A 19,974-nucleotide genomic window follows, 5' to 3' on the forward strand; every position below is an offset into this window, starting at 1 on the left:
CCCTCTTTGCTGTGCACTCTTGTCTCCTTACCCAACAAGTCCGGAGGGGGGCTGCGGAGCAGCCACCTTCCTGCACAGTCATTCATCTTCCTCCTTGTACTTCTGTTGCCTGTGGGACCGCATCACTCATCGGCAACAGGCGGCATCTAGGATTAGTTATCTTTTCATGTATTTGTTCCACGGTAGGATCCTGGGGAGCAGAGGTCATGTCTTATTCATCTTGTGTCCCCCCTTAGCACTTTGCCTGGTGTTTAGGGGCCCAGCAAGATAGTCCATAAATCTGCTGACAGATTGAACGACTGATTTATATGCTGCGAGAGCCAGAGGTAGATGGAATCTTGATTCAACTACAAAACTACGGAGAAAAAGACCTGTGTTCACCACATCATTTCCAAGAGATTGCAGATCTTCTCAGGACTAAATAATGTTGCTGAGGTCAAGATAAATATCCTCCGTGCACCCCGGCTTCAGCTGCTGGTGTCATTTCTATTTCTGAGGGACTGAGTGAAGGCCCAAGGAATGTTGGTCTCAGCTGCCCAACCCCCTGAGGAGATCATATCTTCTGACTCAGGCTCTGTAAGGGGGAACAGGTGCAGAGATGGAGGAAGGTGATCATGGGGTGAGGCAGCAGGTGTCATTCTTCAGAGGCTGTGCCCCAGGCAAAGAGCCGGAGCCCTAGGGAACCTGCCACAGACTCTGTGCAGTTCTGGGTTTTAATAGTTTTTGTTTGCAACTCTCTGTTAGTTTTGGGAATCCCTGTGTAATTCCCTCACAACCCAGCACACAGAACAGGGCGAGAGGAGGGGATGAGAGATCAAAGTCAGGCCACTTTGGATGCTCAAACACACTCCATGAAGGCTGCATGGTTCAGAAGACTCGGTGGCTTGGATTTTGCAAATACCTCGAAAATCATTCCGGACCAAGAGATCTGTTGCTTCGTGGCTCATGCCCACAAACAACTTTCAAAGAGGGAGGGTCCAGTGACTCGCCCAAAGTCTCTCAGAGGCTACTAGCAGACAGTCACCAAATATCAAATACTGAGGGGGAAGGATGGGGAAGTGAGGTTGGTAACGGAGAGTAAAACAGGAGGGTGGTGGTTGGAGCAGACACCCAGGTCGAGGGCGAGTAAGGAGACAAAAAGGAACCACGGGAAAGGAGCGCGGCTAAAAGTGTGTGCATCTGCCACCAGTGTCCCGCGCGGGCAGCCTGAGGGCGAGAAAGGCGGGGCGTAAGCTCGAGGTCCCGCCCCCGCCCTCAGGTGCCCCGCCCCCCGCTAGGTGTCTTCTCGCCCAGGCCCCGCCTCCGAGCCCAGAGACTCCGCCCCGTGCTCAAGTCCCGGAAGCGAAAGCTGCTCCGCCTCTTCCGAGCCAGGGTCGCGACCTTGAGGCCGGGATCGGGTTTCGGAGCGTGTCGGGCCTCCCGGGGCCCTGAAGCCCTCTCTCTCGCCATGGCTGCGGCCCGGAACCTGCGCACCGCGCTCATATTTGGCGGCTTCATCTCCATGGTCGGCGCCGCCTTCTACCCCATCTACTTCCGGCCCCTTATGAGGCTGGAGGAATACCGTGAGTGACCTCTGACCCCGCGCGGTGGCTAGCCCCAGCGTTACGCCCGCGCCCTGAAGCCCCTACCCTAGCTGTCCTTAGGAGTGCGGAGAAAGGAGCTGGGCTTACAGGAGTGAGGCCAGCCGGGTCCCAGGCTCTCCCTGTGCAGCCCGGTGACCTCGGACCAATGGCCCCACCTCTGGCCTTCAGTGTTCAGGCTCTAAATACCTATCCACGCGATCAGTCACAGAACTGTGGAGCATCTTAGGAGCCACAGAGGTGTTGGTGTGTGTGAAAGCAGCGTGCACACAGCAGGTCGACACTAAACACTAGTTCACACACAGTTTATATACATACACACACACACACACACACACACACACACATATAATGTTTAATATGTGTCAGGCCAGGCATATACTGGATCTTTGGATTTGCACAGCCCTCCCTTGAGGTAGATGTTACCCATTTTACAGATGGGGGTCACACAGCTAGTAAGCGGTAAGGGAAATGTACCAACCCAGGCTTCTGTCTCCAGAGCCCCCTCCATCCACCCAGGCTTAGATGGTGATGCAGTGGGGTGCAGACGGGAGCCTCGATCATCCCGAGCTGAAAGGTGTTTTTATTGAGCTTCATTTCCATCCCCTAAGATGCCTTGGAGCGGAAATATTTCAAAGCTAAACTGTTAACCTGGGTTTTTGAGTTTTTCCTCAAATCGTTTTTCAGATTCTGCTGGTTTCCTTCATTTTAAGCCGGTTGCTCACATGACAATGGCAGATGTCCGGGGAGTCATTTTCCTCCTTAATCATTCAGGTCCTATCATTCTAAAAGCCAAACTCTCCTTCCTGGAGACCTATACCTCAGCAAGGATTAGCACTTTGATACATCTGAAGCCATCTGTCAGAGAGGAGAGATGAGGCATTAGAGGCTCATTTTGTTCTCCAGGAAACCTGAATCATCTTGAAGATGGAAGAGGGCCAGTCCAGCCCCCGGGGAATATTAGCTGAGGCTGAAGCTTGGCGATTTGAAGTGCCATGTAAATGCTCTGCCCATCTCCAGCGCTGTAGCATTTGGTTTCTGGAGGCAGAGCATTTTAAAGCACACACACGGATCCCCTGGCAGCTTCTTTTCATCAGCCCAGACTGTGATGGTCTCTGCTTCTGCTCTCAAGCCCTCCCGCATTCGCCATGTATGGAGGGAACATGGGCTTGTGTAGGTAGGGTCCTGCAGAATCTGTCTCCATCCTTCTCCCTCACTGGATCCTTGCCCCAGGCTATTTTATTACAGCTTCTAGAGTTGGACTTGAGACAGAAGGTCTGCTGTGGGTTCCCTTAGGAAAAATCCTCTTTCTGAAGACACGAGTGTGGTTCCTACCTAGTGCGCTTTGTCCTGTGACGGACGATGGGTTTCCTTGTCACTGCTAAGGGAGAGAAGTAGGCGAGAGAGAAGTATCTACTTGGATAGGATTCAGGATAGATTTTCCACAATGCACAGAAGTCACCCATGAGGAAGCATTAAAATGTGAGAGTTGCCCTGGTCAAGAAACCTTGCTCTCAGCCATTTCCAGTGAAGAGGAATCATGCCCTGTATTCCTACATGTCTTCTAGGAGGAATCCCCAGTCTTTGTCCAACTTGCTTTAGGCAGGCAGGTCAGGCTCTGGGGTGAACTTCTTGCAAGAATAACTGTGATAGCTGTGTTTTTAGATTTAAGGCTTTCTACACCTGCTCACCTTTTAGTGTATTTTGATTAATTCAGCCAGCTTTAACTGAAAGTCATAACTAAATCTTTCAAAAAGTCAATAACTCTAAACAGCTAATTTTTATCAGAAGCTCGTGGGGTTTTTTTTATTATTTTTTTTTTTTAGGCTCTCTTCCAAGAACGTCAAGTATTAAGCCATTTAGTGCTCATAATATCCCTTTGTGGTATCTGTTAGTTGAATAGCCTGTAGGCAAGGTATTTCCTCCCTCTGAATCTTGCTTCTTCACTTGGCTGTGACAGTGGTGTTTACCAGGCTGAATTTACAGTGAATTCAGGGAAGTATTACTTGTAGACATTCCTAGTATATGCTCATATTAGGAATTGTACAAGAAACACTTATAAAAGGAGGGCGTTGGTGAGGAGGAATGAGGTGGAGGTGTTGAGATGGGGGTGTTGAGATGGGGGTGAGCAGGTGTGTGCCTGGGGCTGGCTGGCCCGGCAGTAAGCATGTCCAGCTGGCTCAGTGTGTGCTTGGGATAGGAACTGGGAGCCTGCTGTGTGGGTGAGCTTCTGTGCACCTCAGTGCATTCAGTTTTTAGTATTTAGAGCATTTAGCTGCTTTCCTTTTTATGCTCAAAATGCGGATTTTAGTTGTCGCTTGGTGCAGTTTAGATGCGGGGCATGTGTGGGGTGGCCCCAGCACCTCGTTCCCTGCCCCTCTTCTCACCCTGTCCTGTCCATGTGCATCTTGCATATTGATGGAACAGCCCAGCGTGTTCCCTGCCCCTCTGTCCCTAACGCCACTGTTTATCTTGTCACCAGCGCTTTGTCTTTCCATCTGTCCCTCCTGCCTTCCTTGTGTGCACTACTGTTTTCCTTTTTTAACACCTTTAAAGAAAATGTGCTAGTGTGTGTTACTGAGGGGTGCACACACCACGGCTTATGTGCGGCAGTCAGAGATCAACTTCGTGGAGTCATTTCTCACCTGCCTTTCCATGGTTGAGGGATTGAATTGAGGTCATCGGGCTTGCTTGGCAAGCGCTTTACTGGCTGAGCGTCCTGCTGGCCCCAGTTGAGTGCTTTCTGAAGTACACCTGGCTCTGCTGCTTTGGTGAGAATTTGTAATGGGGACTGTGTTTTGGTTTGTTAGGAAATATGGAGCCCTCCAGGTCTTTGGCCCTGGTCCTGCCATTTGTCCTTCAAGTGCAGTTATCTGGCTTGCTTAATTAAAACCCTGCAGTTACCCCACCGCTGTCCACACAGACCAGCCAGCGGAGGTTATTGACGTGTTTTAACAAGGTGACCACATTCTCTGTATGCCAGCTTCAGTGCCACCGCAGGGAGGAGAGACCCGACGGGCAGAGGCAGAAAGATGGGTACTGAAAAGCAGTATCTTGTTCTCCCTCGCTCAGGAAATGGTACCCAGCCTGTGCCAGAACACTTCTGGGACTGAAGGACTAGTGCACAGGGACTGTGACTGATGAGCCCTGCCTTACTGTTCTGTTGCTGTGAAGAGACACCATGATCCCAGCAACTCTTATAAAAGCATTTAATTGGGGCTGGCTTACGGTTTCAGAGGTCTAGATCATTTTCATCATGGTGGGAAGCATGGCAGCACACGGGCGGACATGGTGCTGGAGAAGGAGCTGAGAGTTCTACATCTGGATCTGCAGGCAGCAGGAAGACCAGGAGCCATTGGGTCTGGCTTGGGCTTTTGAAAACCTCAAAGCCCTCCCCTAGTGACACATTTCCTCCAAAAAGGCCACACCTACGAATCCTCTCCCTGGTGACCAGCCACTCAAATACACAAGGCTATTCAAACCAGCACAGGCTCCAAGGGTGAGGGAGATTGGCTCCTATCTCCCTGACTACAGCAACCAGGAAGGTGTTCGTGGTGATGGTGGCAACCAATTGGAAGGCATCAGTTTGAGGGATGAGGATAAAGAGGTTCCGTTTTGGAAAGCTGGAGGGCTGGGCACCCATGTGCTTCTGGAGTTTCCCAGAGGCAAAACAATACCCAGTCTGGAATGGGGTGAGGGCACCAGCAGTGTGCACGGGGACCAGTCAGCACACTAGGTTGGGACTCTGGCAAGTGCTCCAAGCTGGGAAGATGTAGTGCCCAGAACAGCAGCATGTGAAGGGCTGAGAAGTGGGCAGCAGAGGAAAAAAAAGCCCACAAAGGAGCCAGCCTCAGGAGGAGTGGGTATAGAGAGGCCTAAAGAGAGCCCGTAGCATCAAGAAGGCAGCTCTCTGTGGAAGGGGTGTGCCCTCAAGGTTAGGTTGCTTGGAAATAGAGATAAGTGAAAGGATCCATTGTATATATCTTATAAAAGAGCTGATCAAAATAAACTGTTGGTTAATGCTTTCAGTGGTTTGAAAGTGAGCAAAAAGAGTGCGGTAGATCTGAGAGTAAGTAAACAGTCTGTCAGATGGACATTTAAAGATGTTTGTCTGTTGGTAGGAACATGGCAACCCTTGAAACAGGCGGAGGGTCTAGGGAGAATGAGGTTTTGCTTTCAGTTTGGACTGGGAGGCATGGGAACACCAGGAGAGTCCAGACAGGCACAGATGTGTGAGAGAGGACAGTCTGTAGAGGGAGGTGACATGGGTCCTGAGATCAGGCAGACATAGCCTTGGGCAGAGTTGAGACACCTCTTCCCACAGCTCTAGAGAAAGGGCAGGTGTGGATGCAGGAACATGTGGCCTTGGAGTGGCAAGTTGTGGGACAAACCCTCTGTAAGTGAAGCACTCTCAAGTGTTATCTACCGACTGCCCAGGGTCCTTTTGCTTTGCTCTGCCTCTCAGCTGCTTCTGATAGGGGCTGGCAAGATGGTTCATTTGCTGCCATGCCTGAAGACCTGAGTTTGATTCCTGGATGCTACATGGTAGAAGGAAGAACCAGCTCTCCAGTTGTCCTCTCACCTCCACATGTGTGCCAGGGCACATGTGTGTATTTATGGAGCCTAAATACACACATGTGTAACCCCTGGGTGGGCGAGGAAGGGGAACGCAAGAGAGGGTCTTCAGCCAGGTCACAAAGTAAGCACACATCCTGCTTACGTAGTCAAGGCAGGAGTGTTTGCACCAATCATGGCAGCCCTGTCCACTAACAAAGAATGCTGCTCCCACCAACTATGCACGTGTCTTCCCGCCCCCCCCCCTTCCCCAGTCACAGAAATCCCTCTTCTAGACCAGCAGAATGATGGCAGGTTCATCTAGATTTCAGTAAGTGTTGCAATGGCAGCATGTCTTCAGGAGCTGGGATTTCATGCGGCTTCTTCAAGGTAACCGTGAAGTGTTCAGAAGTGCCCGTCTGATGTGAGTGCAGCTGCCTGGCTACTTGGCTCATAGGACAGCCAGGACCTCAGGGTCCCGCAGCTGTCAGCTAGGGAACCATCCAGGCTTATTCACAAGCAGAATAAATATCAGATGGAATGCATATGAGAAGGACTTGGTAACAGGCTTTCTTTGGGCTGCCGACCAGCTCCCAAATCATGATACAGAGACTTATTATTAGTTATGAACGTTCAACCTTAGCTTAGCCTCTTACAATTTCAGTGAACCTGTTTCTCTTCATCTACATTTTGCCTCGGGGCTTTTTACCCTTTTTTCCTTTTTTCTGTATGTCCTACTCCATGTCTAGCAGGCTAGCAGCAGCGTGGCTTGTCCCGGGTGTCTCTTTCTCCCGTGTTCTCTCCTCTTATCTCTGTTCTGGAGCCTAGATTTCTCCTCCTACTTATTCTCTCTGTCTACCGGCCCCACCTTTCCTTCTAATGCCTAGCTATTGGCCATTCAGGTGCCTCTGGCAGGCAAGGTAAAATGGCAACCTATCTTTACATTAAACAAATGCAGCATAAACAATGAAACACATCTTTGCCTAGTTAAGCGAATACCACATAAATAAATGCAAGACACCTTTACGTAGTTAAAGTAATACTCCACAACAACTTTGTATTACCATAGTGATTTCACTAGCCCAAGGAGAGGTGGTCCTCTGTCGTAAGCGGACAGTCCCTCCTTGAATGCTCTTCCCTGGTCATCTGTGGCGGTCTCTCCACCTGAGCTCTTGATTTACTGACTGCTTTGCTCCTGCCTCCCAGCTGCTTCTCAATTCCTTCTCACCTCCGACTGCGCCGTGTACAGCTGTTATTCCTTAAGCTCTGCTTGTTCCAGGGAGTGGGCCACAGTTCTTCCACAGGGGCCCAAGGTGTCGGGTCCCTCGGCCAGTCTGGATGTGGGGAGTGCAGGACTGGCCAGGTTCCCTATCTTCTCCGGTCGGATAAGCCCACGGGCAGCAGGAATGAGGAGGAAGACTGCTTTGTCAAACAGCGAAGGAGAGACCGGTGATCACCGAGTAGCAGGCCCCTGTGACAAGTGTCTTAGTGTGCTTTCTTTTGACATCCAGTGTGATCTGTAGCTCTCTCACTGACTCATCAAGACTTGAGTAACTGTTCAATGGAGTGAGTACAAGGTCAATCCATAGCTCAAGTCCTGCTGTGACTCCTGGGAGGTGGAGTTAGCCTTGGGGCCTGATGATCTGAAACCAGGGCTGTGGGCACAGTTCTGCTGTGCTGTCGGGGGAGCCCAAGGATTGCCTTCTCTTTCATCCTGTTGCCAGTGGGTTTGTCCAAGGTCTTGGGATCATAACTTGAAGCCTGATATGTCTTTACATCCTATAACTAGTCCAGTTCTGAGGCTGGCCCCTTTAAAACAGCGTGTTTTGCAGGCATTGAAGTCAAATGGTGACGTGGGATAGAATAAGAGCAGTCTTTTAATCTTGATCTTTCCCAGTTTTAATTAGATGTACAGAATACAAAATCGTAGGGTTTTCCCAGAAGGCCCAGAGCTCGTTTATCCTGACATTTGGGTGCCTCGTCCAGAGTCACTCTGCGTCTTAACTGCTGGGTGGACATTAGCCCCAGACTCTCTGACCTTGTGCACTTAATGCCCTCTCAGGATGCCTGTAAGAGAGTGGAGTTGCAGGGCAGTGAGGTAAATGGTTACGTGGGTGAGCTGAGAGGAGACTATTCGCCTGCTTCTTGCCTGTGTTCTTTCTGCTGTCCCTTGCTGCCCCCCAGTTGACACTGTGTTGTGTATCTGGTAGAGCAAGATTACAAGAAATCACTTGATGTGCACAATCCCTTCCTTGTAAGGGCATTTTCCCTATTACACGCCAGGTGCTTAGAATATGCTTCTCAACCCCATTTACCATATAATCGAGCAGAATGCAGAGACAGGCTGAAGTCCTGTTTCCTAACTAGCGTTTCAAAGCTGTCTCTATTCAGCCTGCTTTTGATGAGTGTGCAGACATGTTTACAGTGCCAGAGAGCAGTGATTGAAGTGGCCTCTAGATCCTTCAGCTAGCTGACTCAGGTGAGCTGCAGCCGTGATGTGGCTTCTGTGACACCAGCGGTTCCCCTCAGCTGCCCATTCTCAATTGGGTTTGGTCTCAGCCAGCTGCTTCACACTGGTGTTCTGTCCGCTCAGCCAGCTGCTTCACACCTGCTGTTACAGCTGTGTGTTCCCCTCAGTCTGCATTTTGGTCACCGTTCTGTCCCCGGGTCCTCTTGGATTTATGACCGTTTGGTCCCCATGGCCACTGCTTCCCACTTGGAGCTTGTGTCCTGTGGCCTCAGGTTCCCAGCTGCTCCAGAGCTCGGTGGGTTCTGGACTCCCCTGGAGGCGGATGGCAGAGCCTAGGCAGCAGCAGCAGCGGCAAATGGGACTGCCTAGGAAGTGCTGAAGTCTGTCTGTCCAGCTGTTTTGAACAGGTAGATGCTTGAAGTGGCCAGCCTGGAGCGGTCGTGTGTTACTGGACTTTCTTAGCGGGCTGTTTTGCAGTTGTATGTATAATTTTTCTTTATTAAGAAAAAAGCTCGAGTGACAGAAAAGATCCAAGGATAGAACCGTAAATTCCTGGGTCTGTCACCTGGATTTGCTGGTGGTTAACAGTCACCACATTTACTTTCCTTCCTTACAGAGGATGCATACACACCCAGATTGCTGTCATTACCATTATTGTGTTGAGCCATTTGAGAGTGGGTTGAAGACATTATGAGCTCGTATTCCTAAGTACTTGAGCCTGTTTTTGCAAAGACAAGGAGGACATTCTTTTACTTAATTACAGTATATGTGATTATATTTCAGGAATCCAGGAAATGTAGTATGATGCAGCACAGCTGTCTAGTACAGAGACTGTATCCAAATGTTGCCATTTGTCCCAATTACTCCAGGTTGTAAGTTGCCTTTTCTTGGACTGTAGGTTGTCGGAAGAGATGGAGAGGTAGATGAGATCCTGTTCCTTTCCCGCTTTTCTCTGCCCGGTTGCCTGCTGCCCCTTTACTAGAGCACCCTCAGAAAAGCACTTGGGGTCTGCTGAGGGAGCCTGCTCTCGGGTGCCCCGAGTTTGTGTGATGGTCAGTGTTAAATACAGCACCAAGTTCAGCAGCTGAACCTCCCACTGCAAACCTTGGCTCATTCTCAGACTTAGTTGGACAGATTCTTTTACAGCCACACAAAGTCGGCCCACCTGCATGCATAAACAGCTTTAATAATACACCATTGCCCTGTGACTGGAGAGAACTATCCTCAATTAAAACTACAAATCAGACCTCAGCCTTAGCACCAGGGGGCAGAGTTGGGCTTGTCGGGATACTGGAGTGGGGAATTTTCTAACTCCAGGCCACGGTTGGGTTTTAGGCATTTTACATGGAAACTTGCTCACAACTGAAGTCGGTAATTAGCTTATTTGTTCCCGTAGCTAAAGCCTCCTCCTACCTCTGCTGCTCTCCTGGGGGTCATAGATATTTGCTGTTCTTCCAGTGACAATGAACTAGAAAGCTGTCAACTTCATCAAGAGACTGGTTTCAGCTTTCCCATTAGCAGATTCCGCATTCTCAAATAAAGTGCCTTTGTGTGGTCTCCTGAATTTCCATAAGGCTGCTTTGGCCTCAGGTGTTTCTAAGACATTAATGGATCAGAGAAGCAGGCACATTTAGATAGGGGCTAATACTCGGTTATCACTTTGTAGGAACTGGTTTCACTTGCCCGTGCAGGCCAAGATACTGAGTGGTTGCATCAGGACCCAGATTATGATGAGGTTTCAGCCTGTTTAAACAAATCTCCAGCCTCTCTCCAGCCTCATTAGCGATTAGCAGGAAGGCAGCGGCGGCGAGACAGGGATTCCTCTCTCACGGGGTTCTCCACTGCATGACAAGAGGTTGGAGCACAATTAGGCCTTCTGTCCCTGCCACCAACTAGCAGCTTCCTCCCAGTGATGCCTGGCAGCCTGCCCGCATCCCGGGCCCTATAATGGTACGTGCTTCTTAGAGAACAAGTTTGCTACCTCAGGATGACTGGGTTTCTTTTGTCTGTGCATCTAGAATGCTTCACGACAATTACTGCTCAAGCTTTACCTCTTCCTACCTTCACAATATCAGAGACATCTTAGGTCTGGAAAATTCTTACCTGCTCTTGTTCCTGGCGAGACTCATGATGGTGTGCTGTTTTGTTGGCTGGCACTAAGCACATGTTTGAGACGTCCATCTTTGAGACTTCCCCATTGACAGCCTTCTAGGGCTCAGGTCTAGATTAGATTAGATGTCTTCCACAGTGAGAACGCCTTTGCTGTTAGGGTGCTCCCTTGAGTTGGAGAAGGTCTGTTGGCATTTGCAGACCCATAGCATTTGTGTGCCATTTACCTGCTAGTCTGAGAGAGGCCACGGGATAGGTGGCCCATTGTTCCTTGTCTTCTCCCTCCCTTCTTAGAATTAGATCGCAAGATTCCCACAGCCCCCATGGCCCTATGAAGTTAGTATTGCTAAGACTATCAGGCAAATCAGTTAGGATTGACTTTCTGTTGAGACTCCAGAGAGGCAAGTTCGGTGAGTATCAGAGTTGGCGGACCCCGTCTCTTGGATCTGCAGCAGGGCCTATGAGGGTGGACAGTTAAACGGCCTAATAGCAAATCAGCGTGGAGAGTGGCACCGAAGAAACTGTGGATCTAGGCAAACCAAGTCTGATTCCAGCGTTTCATCACTGCAGCTTAGGAGTCAACATCCTTTGGCTCCAAGTCTTTCCTCTAAAAAGCTGCCATTTGTCAAGATACTTAAAATAATAACTCTTGGTCGTCACAGGCCTCAGGTTTCTTTCAAACCACTTAGAAAGATGTGTCAGGGAGCTTGAAGCCCACACTCATAAAATGCTTGGTTTCTCTTGGCCTTTGCCTGGTGGGCATCTCCAAAGTGCCAGGCTTAGCTGCTGCAGCTACAGCAAGCTCACTAATTGGCACAGCACCTGCAATCAATTAGGGAAGCTTCAATTATCCAAACCAAAGCCACCCACCCAAAGATTAATTTTCTGCTCTATTTCCCATCAAAAACATAGCATATTTAGCTTGGAGTCCAGTCCTTCAGTGGAGTGTTTTTAGACACCGGTTTCTTGATAATTGTGCCTGTCCCTTCTTCGCAGGAGCCCTCTGCGTGTGATGTCACACCCACCAGCTCTCCAGACCTGTTCTTTCTCTCGGGTTGTGTCCCTTCCACAATGCTGAGATCACAGGAAGACATGTGGCTCTTTTTACATCCTAGGACCTAGCTTTCACGACCTAGCTTTAAGATACGGCATCCCTGAATTGGATCACACTCATAAATATGCCCTGTAATTGGCCCATGTAAATAGGAAACAAAATTGCCCACACCTCTTTTCTAAAGAGTAATTAATTGTCCTGTTATGTTTCTCAGAGAAGGAGCAGGCCGTAAATCGAGCTGGTATTGTCCAGGAAGATGTGCAGCCACCAGGTAAACCTGAAACATTCCAAACCCTCCCATCTGGGGCATGTGCAATGAGTGCTTGCTTTGTGTGGAGATGGGTTGATTTTTCTCTTGGGAACCTGAGCTTACTGCTTATTTTATGATAGCTCCTGTCTTGTCAGGGCTATCCAAGACCATGCTAATATTTCAGTGTCTAGTACTTTTCACAAGATTGCTGGGCCCCACTTTTGACCTTGGTAAATGGGCATAAAGCGTAATTAAATATGCAGCAGATCACCTGCTTTGCAGCCCCCCCCCCCCCTCCGTGTCTGGACCTCTATAAACACCACCCTCATGGGGAGGTAGTGTTTACAGGTGAGCTGTGTCATTGATGTAGGATTCACTTCCTACAGAAGTTCCCTAAGCTCCCTTCAGGGCTGAATGGGATGTTCCTTTACAATGATCCAAGTTGGCTGAGAATGAGAGATTTTCTAGCCTTTTAACCCAACTCCTGCCATCTGTGGGTCCTAGGCCAGATCCATTTTTTCCTAGTAGGGAATAGTTCCTAAACCATTTAAAAACTCCTCACAGCTGCCGTGGCTGCCAGGCACCTCATCGCAGCATTCCAGTGACTGCTCTCCCCATTTCAGTGTCTCAGCCACGTGGAAATCGCATGGCTCAATTCCCACATCATCTTGTTTGTTTGGGATCAAGGGGTGTGCTCAGACACCTAACAGTGAATCCTGATGGGGTTTTTGTGTTTCTTTCCGCAGGGCTGAAAGTGTGGTCCGATCCTTTTGGCAGGAAATGAGGCTGTCAGCGAGTCTGATGAGGAAAGTGGACATCTTCATCCTGTGCACTCTGCCGTGGGGACAGTTGATGGCTGGCTGTGGCAGCGTGGCTAGAGAGTGAACACTCATGCTGCCAGCCAGAACCCTTGTGATAGAGACTGTGTGCAAAGACAGTGCTTTCTGAAGTCCCTGGAGAACCTGAACAGAGGACACCGTTAAAGCGCCTTGTGGCTCCGGTGACTTTGCAGGAGCAGAGCCAACCTGCAGGGCTGTTTGTGGAAGACTTCTCATGCAGTCTTTATCACTTCCAAGCTGTGATGTGAACACAGGCAACCTGTGGGCTCAAGGGCTGTGGCTGCCTTGCCGCCTTCTGAATAAGTGACTTCAGTGCAAACGGCCATGCCAAGCTGCCTGACAGGGCTCTATAGAATGTTCCAGTTGATAAAGCTGTTCGAGGACAGGATCCTTGGCACTGTTTAAGAATACACTGCTCAGATTAACTATCTCGTTGAAAGTCTCTGTGTTGGGAAGTTAGTAGACAGGAAGCAAGTTACACTAGATTACCACACACAGTAGAATCATGGGTGAGCCTGCCACCAGCGAGGCTGTGGGTATTAAAATGGTCTCTTAGTTTGCTGCTGTGTACTGTTTTTGTAGTGTGTATGTGTGTGTGTGTGTGTGTGTGTGTGTGTGTGTGTGTGTGTGTGTGTGTGTGTTTGGGGGGGTTGTTTTAGTTTTTTGAGACAGGGTCTGACAGACCAGTCAAGCCTTGGACTCCCAGAGATCCACCTGCTGTTGCCTGGTAGAATTTCTTTATAAACAATTCTGATATCAAGAAGTAGTACTACTGTCTAGATTTTATTTGAGTAGATGTCTGTCTAAGTTAGTATTTTATTGCTGTGAGGGAGACACTGTGACCACTGCCACTCTTATAAAGGAAAGCATTTAACTGGGGCTGGCTTACAGTCAGAGGATTAGTCCATTATCGTCACGGCAAGAAGCATGGTGTTATGTAGGCATGGTATGTAGACATGATGCTGGAGAAGGAGCTGAGAATTCTGCATCTGGATCTCCAGGCATCAGAAGGAGACTGTGAGCTACACTGGGCATAGCTTGAGCATATAAGATCTCAAAGCATGCCTCCAAAGTGACATACTTCTCCAACAAGGCCATAGCTCCTAATAGTGCCACTTCCTCTGGGCAAGCTTTCAAACACATGAGTCTATGGGGGCCATTCCTATTCAAACCACCAGAATGTCTATGTAGTGTCCTCTTATTTGTATACAAGGTAAACAACACACCTTTTGAGACATCTGTTCTGTTAGTCGTGGTTCTCCAGAGGAACAGAACTGGTAGAATGAATATACATGAATGTACATACATATAATATAAAGGGAATTTATTAGTGTGGTTTTTTTAGGCCGTGGTCCAGCTAATCCAATGATGACTGTCTACCAACACAAAGTCCAAGAATCCAGGAGTTCTTCAGTCCATGAGGCTGGATGTCTGAGCTATCTTCAGTAGCCACCAGAATCCCAAAGAAGTAGGCTCCAATGCCAGTGAAGGAAGGGACTTGCCAGTGAGAGCAAGGGCAAGCAGGCCAAGAGCACAAACTTCCCTCCATGTCCATTCTGTAGGCTGCCACCAAAAGGTATGGGCCAGATTAAAGGTGGATCTTCCTACCTCAAAAGATCCAGATTAAAGGCGAGTCTCGAACTTGAAATGACTTAATTAAGAAAAATCCCTCCCAGGTGTTCTTAGCCTTTTGGGTCTTAGTTAATTCCAGATGTAGTCAAGAATAGCCATCACAACTGTTAATGGAGTGTCAATTTTCTACCAGGTTCATCTCCAGAAGCCACATCAGGGACAGTAATAACCAGTTTCCTATTGAATTTTTTTCTTTTCTCCCTTCTTACTTTCACATCTTTCTTTCCTCTCCTCCCCATCTCTCCTCCTCTGATTTCCTGTGTTCTGCCTATCTAGCCTCCTGGTAGATGACTTGGTACTGAAAAGCCAGTCTGTTTCTTAGCAGAAAGCCTTGTGTTTCTGTAGCCTCTGTTTATATGAGGTGCTTGGTGACATAATTTCTTAATTGTGAATTGGCATTTCCTTAACACGCTGCTGGCCCAATTATGTAATGACTGGCAAACAGAAATAAGATTGATAGTTCTAAAACCAAAGTCATCGTTTTTGGGAGACATTACCCAACATCTAATTGACTTGCAGTTAACAACCCAGTGGAGGAAGCTGACTAATTAGGGGTGTGTTTGCCTACTGTTTTCCTTGGAGGGGGCACCAAGAAGTTATGTAATTTAAAGTCAAATTGTGCAGATGCTTAATTGAGCCTTATGACTGAGGCAAGTGCATGTGTCTGGGAGGACATCTGGGCTAAAGGCCTGAGTTTTGGAAAAGGACTGTGGGAGCAGACCCAGTGTGTCTCCTGAATGGGATCTTTGTCCTGGGCTTGTGTCTCCCTGCCTCGGTCTACCTTTTTGCAATGATACGAGAGCTTTCTATCCTCAGTCACCTTGACGTTTACAGAAGGAGCATTCCATGTCCCAGACACATGACCGCAGAGGACTGCCTACGCCTGCCCAGTGAGTGGTAAGAAGTCCTCGTGAGGATAGACTGAGGGCCTCACTATCCAGGAGTTCTAGTGTGCACCCCATCCCCGAGGACGGTGACAGAAGCACTTTGCTTACAAGAGGCAGCTTAGCAGGTGATGTTGCTGTAATTAAGGAGGCGATTCCATGTAGTTTATCTGGTAATTAAAAGAGGTTTATTTCAGGGGTAACTTACAGCCAATAAGGGGTCGATTACAGGATCCGGGAGAGATGAGGTACAGTCCAGTGTAGTACTCTGGGGAACTCTGACTTGGTCTGCAAATCCAGCCTCTAGGACCATGAGGAGCTAAGAGAGTGAACACGTATGCATCTCGGGTCTTAAGGGGTCCCTCTTGGCCACACCCCAGGGGCAGGTCATAGGCAGGTGTGGCACTTGCTGCCACACTGGGGGCAGTGTTTCGAGGTCAAAGCTGGAACAGCTACCCACTACAAGGTGCATTTAGGGAACAGATATGTCGTTGATTAGGTAGATATATTGGATTCTAATTTGGTGATTCCTGGGGAGGGTAATCATTTCCCAAGTGCTTTGAACAGCGGCACTTCCTACTGTCGCCTTTCTGGGACTAGTGACTTCCACTTTAGGGGAAAATCAGATCATTGCTTCTTAAACCTTTTGATCTCTGGATACCTTTACATTTTTTAAAATACACCTTTTCAGAGCTAGGGAGATGGCTCTGGAAAAGGACATTGAACTGCAGTCCCGAGAACAGAGTTTGAATTCCCAGCACCCATGGAGGAAACTGAGCATGGCTGTGCATGCCTCTGTTACCCCAGTATGGGTGGGGGTGAAGACAGGCAGATCCCAAGAGCTTGCCAGCCAGCCAGCCCAGCTGAAATGGGTCAGTGAGAGACTGTCTCAAGGCAGTGGGGAGCAGTGGAGGAGGTACCCAAGATCCTTCTGGCCTGTGCATACACACTTGAGAATAGTCAAGTATACACACTCATCACATTTTCCAAAACCCCAAATTGTGTTCTGTGAGTTAATACATCTATGGAAATGCAGTGTATTACAATCTTAAAGTAATAATAATAATAATAATAATAATAAGAAGAAGAAGAAGAAGAAGAAGAAGAAGAAGAAGAAGAAGAAGAAGAAGAAAAAGAAGAAGAAGAAGAAAGAATTATATTATTATGTGGGTTAATAGAATGTTGCCTGAAAATTTTTGATTTCTTGAGGCAAAGAGATTTCTGAGGCTGGGGAAACAGTTTAATGGGTAAGATCACTTGTTATGCAAGCACGAGGACCTGAGTTCAAATCCCCAGCACCCATGTAAAAAGCTGAACATGGCCATATGCACCTGTCACCCCAGCACTGCGAGGGAAAGCGACAGGAAGACGGCTGGGGATTTGCCAACTGCCAGTCAAGTCTAAGTTCAGTAAGAGAGACTGTCTTGGGAATAAGGTGGCAAGGAGGGATCAGGACACCCGATGCTCTACCATGGCTTCCATCCGTACCTGTGTGCACCCACACATATCCCGTCTACATGCACCACATACCACAAGTAAGTACTTGCAAATATCCATACCAACAGAAGATTTCTGCATCCTCATGTCTTTCTGCGCTGGATCTGTTGTATTATCTGTCCACGCTCCTGAGCTCCTGAGGGTTATGGGAGGAGAAGGGTTCCCAGGAAGGTTTTGAGTTCCTCCTCCTCAGTCAGACATGTGAAGATTCTGTTGCTGACTCTCATCTGTTGCCTCAGCTGGCTAGTTGTCCTGAATGTGTTCTGCTGTGTGTAGTGTTGGAGGAGTTCATAATAGGAGGGGAGATACTGAAAGTATACTCACTGTTACTGGAATAAAGAAAGCTCCATTCGGACTGGAGAGCTGGCTCAGCAGTTAAGAGCACTGGCTGCTCTTCCAGAGGTCCTGAATTCAGTTCCCAGCAACCACATGGTGGCTCACAACCATCTGTTAATGAGATCTGGTGCCCTCTTCTGGCCTGCAGGCATACATGCAGGCAAGATAATACAATACCCTCTGTAGATGGACTTGGATCTACATTTTTAAACCCACAACCAGAAATAGCTGCTGAACAGTTGCTACTATCATCCTGTGAACATTGAAGTGTGTAACATGACAACTCCCTCTGGCTGATGGAAAGCTCAAATACATTGTGACTCTGCTCTAAGAATTGCCTATGAGTGTTGGAGAGATGACTCAGGGTTAAGAGCACGGGCTGCTCCTCCAGAGGAGTTTGATACCCAGCACCCACATGGTGACTCACAACCCTCTGTAAGGCCAGTCGGGGGATCTGATGCCCTCTTCTGGTCTCTGAGAACACCAGGCCCAAATGTGGTAAACTTACATGCAGATAAGACCCTCATTCACGTAAACAAAACTTTCCAAGTGGCTGTGACCTCGTGGATGCGTTTGGCCGCTGTGTTCAGTCACCTCATCCTGTTTCCCTCACTCTTATTTTCTTTCTTGCCTTCTCACTTTCATTTTCTGTCTTATACGGTATGTTAGATCCTTCATTAAACTGAGGTGTGGCATAAATAGTATGTATTCAACTGAAAACCCATCTATAGCTAATAGAGGCGATGAAATAAAATTATAAAGATTAAAATAATACAGAACATGAAAAGTACCTTTTAAAAAGTCTGTTCTTTGTTACAGTGATGGGAAACAGCCTTGAGAAGTACCTGGAATTCCAACACGTGACAAATGACAGAGCTGTGGTGTGGACAGAGCTCTGCACAGCATAGGGGCTTGGTTTGGATACAGATGGGTGGTGTATAGGCCTCACTACATGACAGGCTTTACCCGGCTGATGCACCACTGAATTCTCCCACCTGTTGGCATGGCACACACAGTAGGCACTCCATCAGTATTGATGGATGGGGTGATGGGTTCAAAGACTGGATAAGCAAATGGAGGAAGTGGTGGTTAAGGACGTGGGGTGCCCACCCTTAAATGTCAGGCAGATTTTTTTTTTTAATTTGATTTAGGAGGAGGTGTGAAGAAACTTAAGCTGGAAGTTTCCCTGAAGACTTCCAAACAAAGCCAGGCTAGTCTCTCTAGAGCAGCCCTAATCATAGAGGTTAGCAGTGTGGTTAGGCTGTTTGTTTCCTGCCCAGAATGAGTAACAGACACAGGGCGGTGCGTGTGTGTGTGTGTGTGTGTGTGTGTGTGTGTGTGTGTGTGTGTACGGGTGCACAGCACTTCGAATCAATTAAATGTGATGAAGACACTGGTTTGCATCTTATATCATTTGTGTCTTTTTGTTTCTATATATTTTACAAAGGTCCCCAGGAAATTGGGAGTTAGAAATAGGAACAGAGCTAGGGCTGTGGTTCAATTGTTCAATCGTGGTTTGCTTGGCATGCTTGAAACCCTGGGTTCAATTCTCAGTACCACATAAGGCCAGATGTGATACCCCACATCTGCAGTTCCAGCACTCAGAGTTAGAGGCAGGAAGATCAGAAGTTCAAGATTATTTTCTGTTCTATAGCAAGCTTGAGGCTAGAGTCATGGGGCTATGGAACGGAGAGAGAAGGCAAGAAAGAGGTGAAGATGAAAGGGGGAGGGAGGGAGGGAAGAAAAGAGGAAAGAAGGGGAGAGAGGAGGAAAGAAAAGAAAAAGGAAAGGCTACCACTATGGTTCCAGTCCCAGGAGTCCCAGAAGTGTGGTGTGCATGGGAGGGCCTCTTCCGGGGGCTGCTGTGGTTAGAACCATCCCCAGAAGCACTGATGAAAAATCTCTGTTCTCCACCCAAACACTCGCTGGCTCCTAGGCATAGCCCACAACTGCTGAGAGCAGTGAGGCCGAGGTAAGCCTGTCGGGGTGCTGGGGTGCGCAATCATGTACTAGTGGAGCAGCGGAAGGAACCCTGGTGCATCCTCCTCTGCCCAGTCCCTGAGACTGGAGCCTCTGAATTAGGGACGTTGGCCAGGGGGTGACAGCTGGGTCACCCTTCCCCACCTCCCTGATGATGGGTGGCAGCAGGACTCATCTAAGGACTTTCCTGGGAGCTATAAGGAGACACCTACTTGGCATTTTTGATCCAGAGACCTCTGGAGCCACATGTGACCTCAGTAAGAGCTGAAAACTCACACTGATTGTCTGAAATTTTTCACATTGAGGTTTTGCTGTTGCTTCTGGGGCTTTCATAAATTGATAAGTACATTTAAAAAACTATGTATAAGATGCTCACTGGATACTAAAAAATAATCTGGAAATAGAACCATGTAAGTGTGATGGCCCTATGAGACAGTTATTTTAAATTATGTTTAAATTTTACTAAGAGTTTCCTAATGTTTTAGTATGTATTATTTATAATTTGTACATATGCCTTCTTGTATGTGTGCCTATGTTGTATGGCATTAAGGATCTCAAAATATGACCAGTCACAAATTAATTGCTCGCTGACATATCTACTTATTAAATATTTATTGTTTTCCTAAAAAGCAACAAAGCAATAAAATAACAAAGCAATAAAAATAATTTTAGTCAGAGGCCTCAAAGAAGAGCAGTGTTGGCTAAAGCTAGACTCTTACAGATGTTTTCATCTGTCTTCCCCACCTTCTATCCTTTCTTTCCTGGTAACATCTGTTCTATCCTCCTCCT

At 48.0% G+C, this 19,974-nt stretch overlaps 1 protein-coding gene across 1 annotated transcript; it reads left to right on the forward strand.

The window, feature by feature from the left end:
* The first annotated feature begins 1,334 nt into the window (after positions 1–1,334).
* On the forward strand, positions 1,335–13,417 carry Smim20 (small integral membrane protein 20). Its single transcript, XM_052734938.1, has 3 exons — positions 1,335–1,562; positions 11,982–12,038; positions 12,764–13,417. The coding sequence occupies exons 1-3, from the start codon at positions 1,448–1,450 to the stop codon at positions 12,799–12,801; spliced, it is 210 nt and encodes a 69-aa protein (XP_052590898.1). The 5' UTR covers positions 1,335–1,447; the 3' UTR covers positions 12,802–13,417.
* The last annotated feature ends 6,557 nt before the right edge of the window (positions 13,418–19,974 follow it).

Source organism: Peromyscus californicus, unplaced genomic scaffold (genome assembly GCF_007827085.1).
Source record: "Peromyscus californicus insignis strain IS unplaced genomic scaffold, ASM782708v3 Scaffold_13__1_contigs__length_99412109, whole genome shotgun sequence".
Classification (NCBI taxonomy): domain Eukaryota; kingdom Metazoa; phylum Chordata; class Mammalia; order Rodentia; family Cricetidae; genus Peromyscus; species Peromyscus californicus.

Coding starts and splice junctions, on each gene's coding strand:
- Smim20 (XM_052734938.1), top strand. CDS start 1,448: ATGGCTGCGGCCCGGAACCTGCGCACCGCGCTCATATTTGGCGGCTTC. Junction 1,563..11,981: donor TATGAGGCTGGAGGAATACC/GTGAGTGACCTC, acceptor TATGTTTCTCAG/AGAAGGAGCAGGCCGTAAAT. Junction 12,039..12,763: donor GGAAGATGTGCAGCCACCAG/GTAAACCTGAAA, acceptor TTCTTTCCGCAG/GGCTGAAAGTGTGGTCCGAT.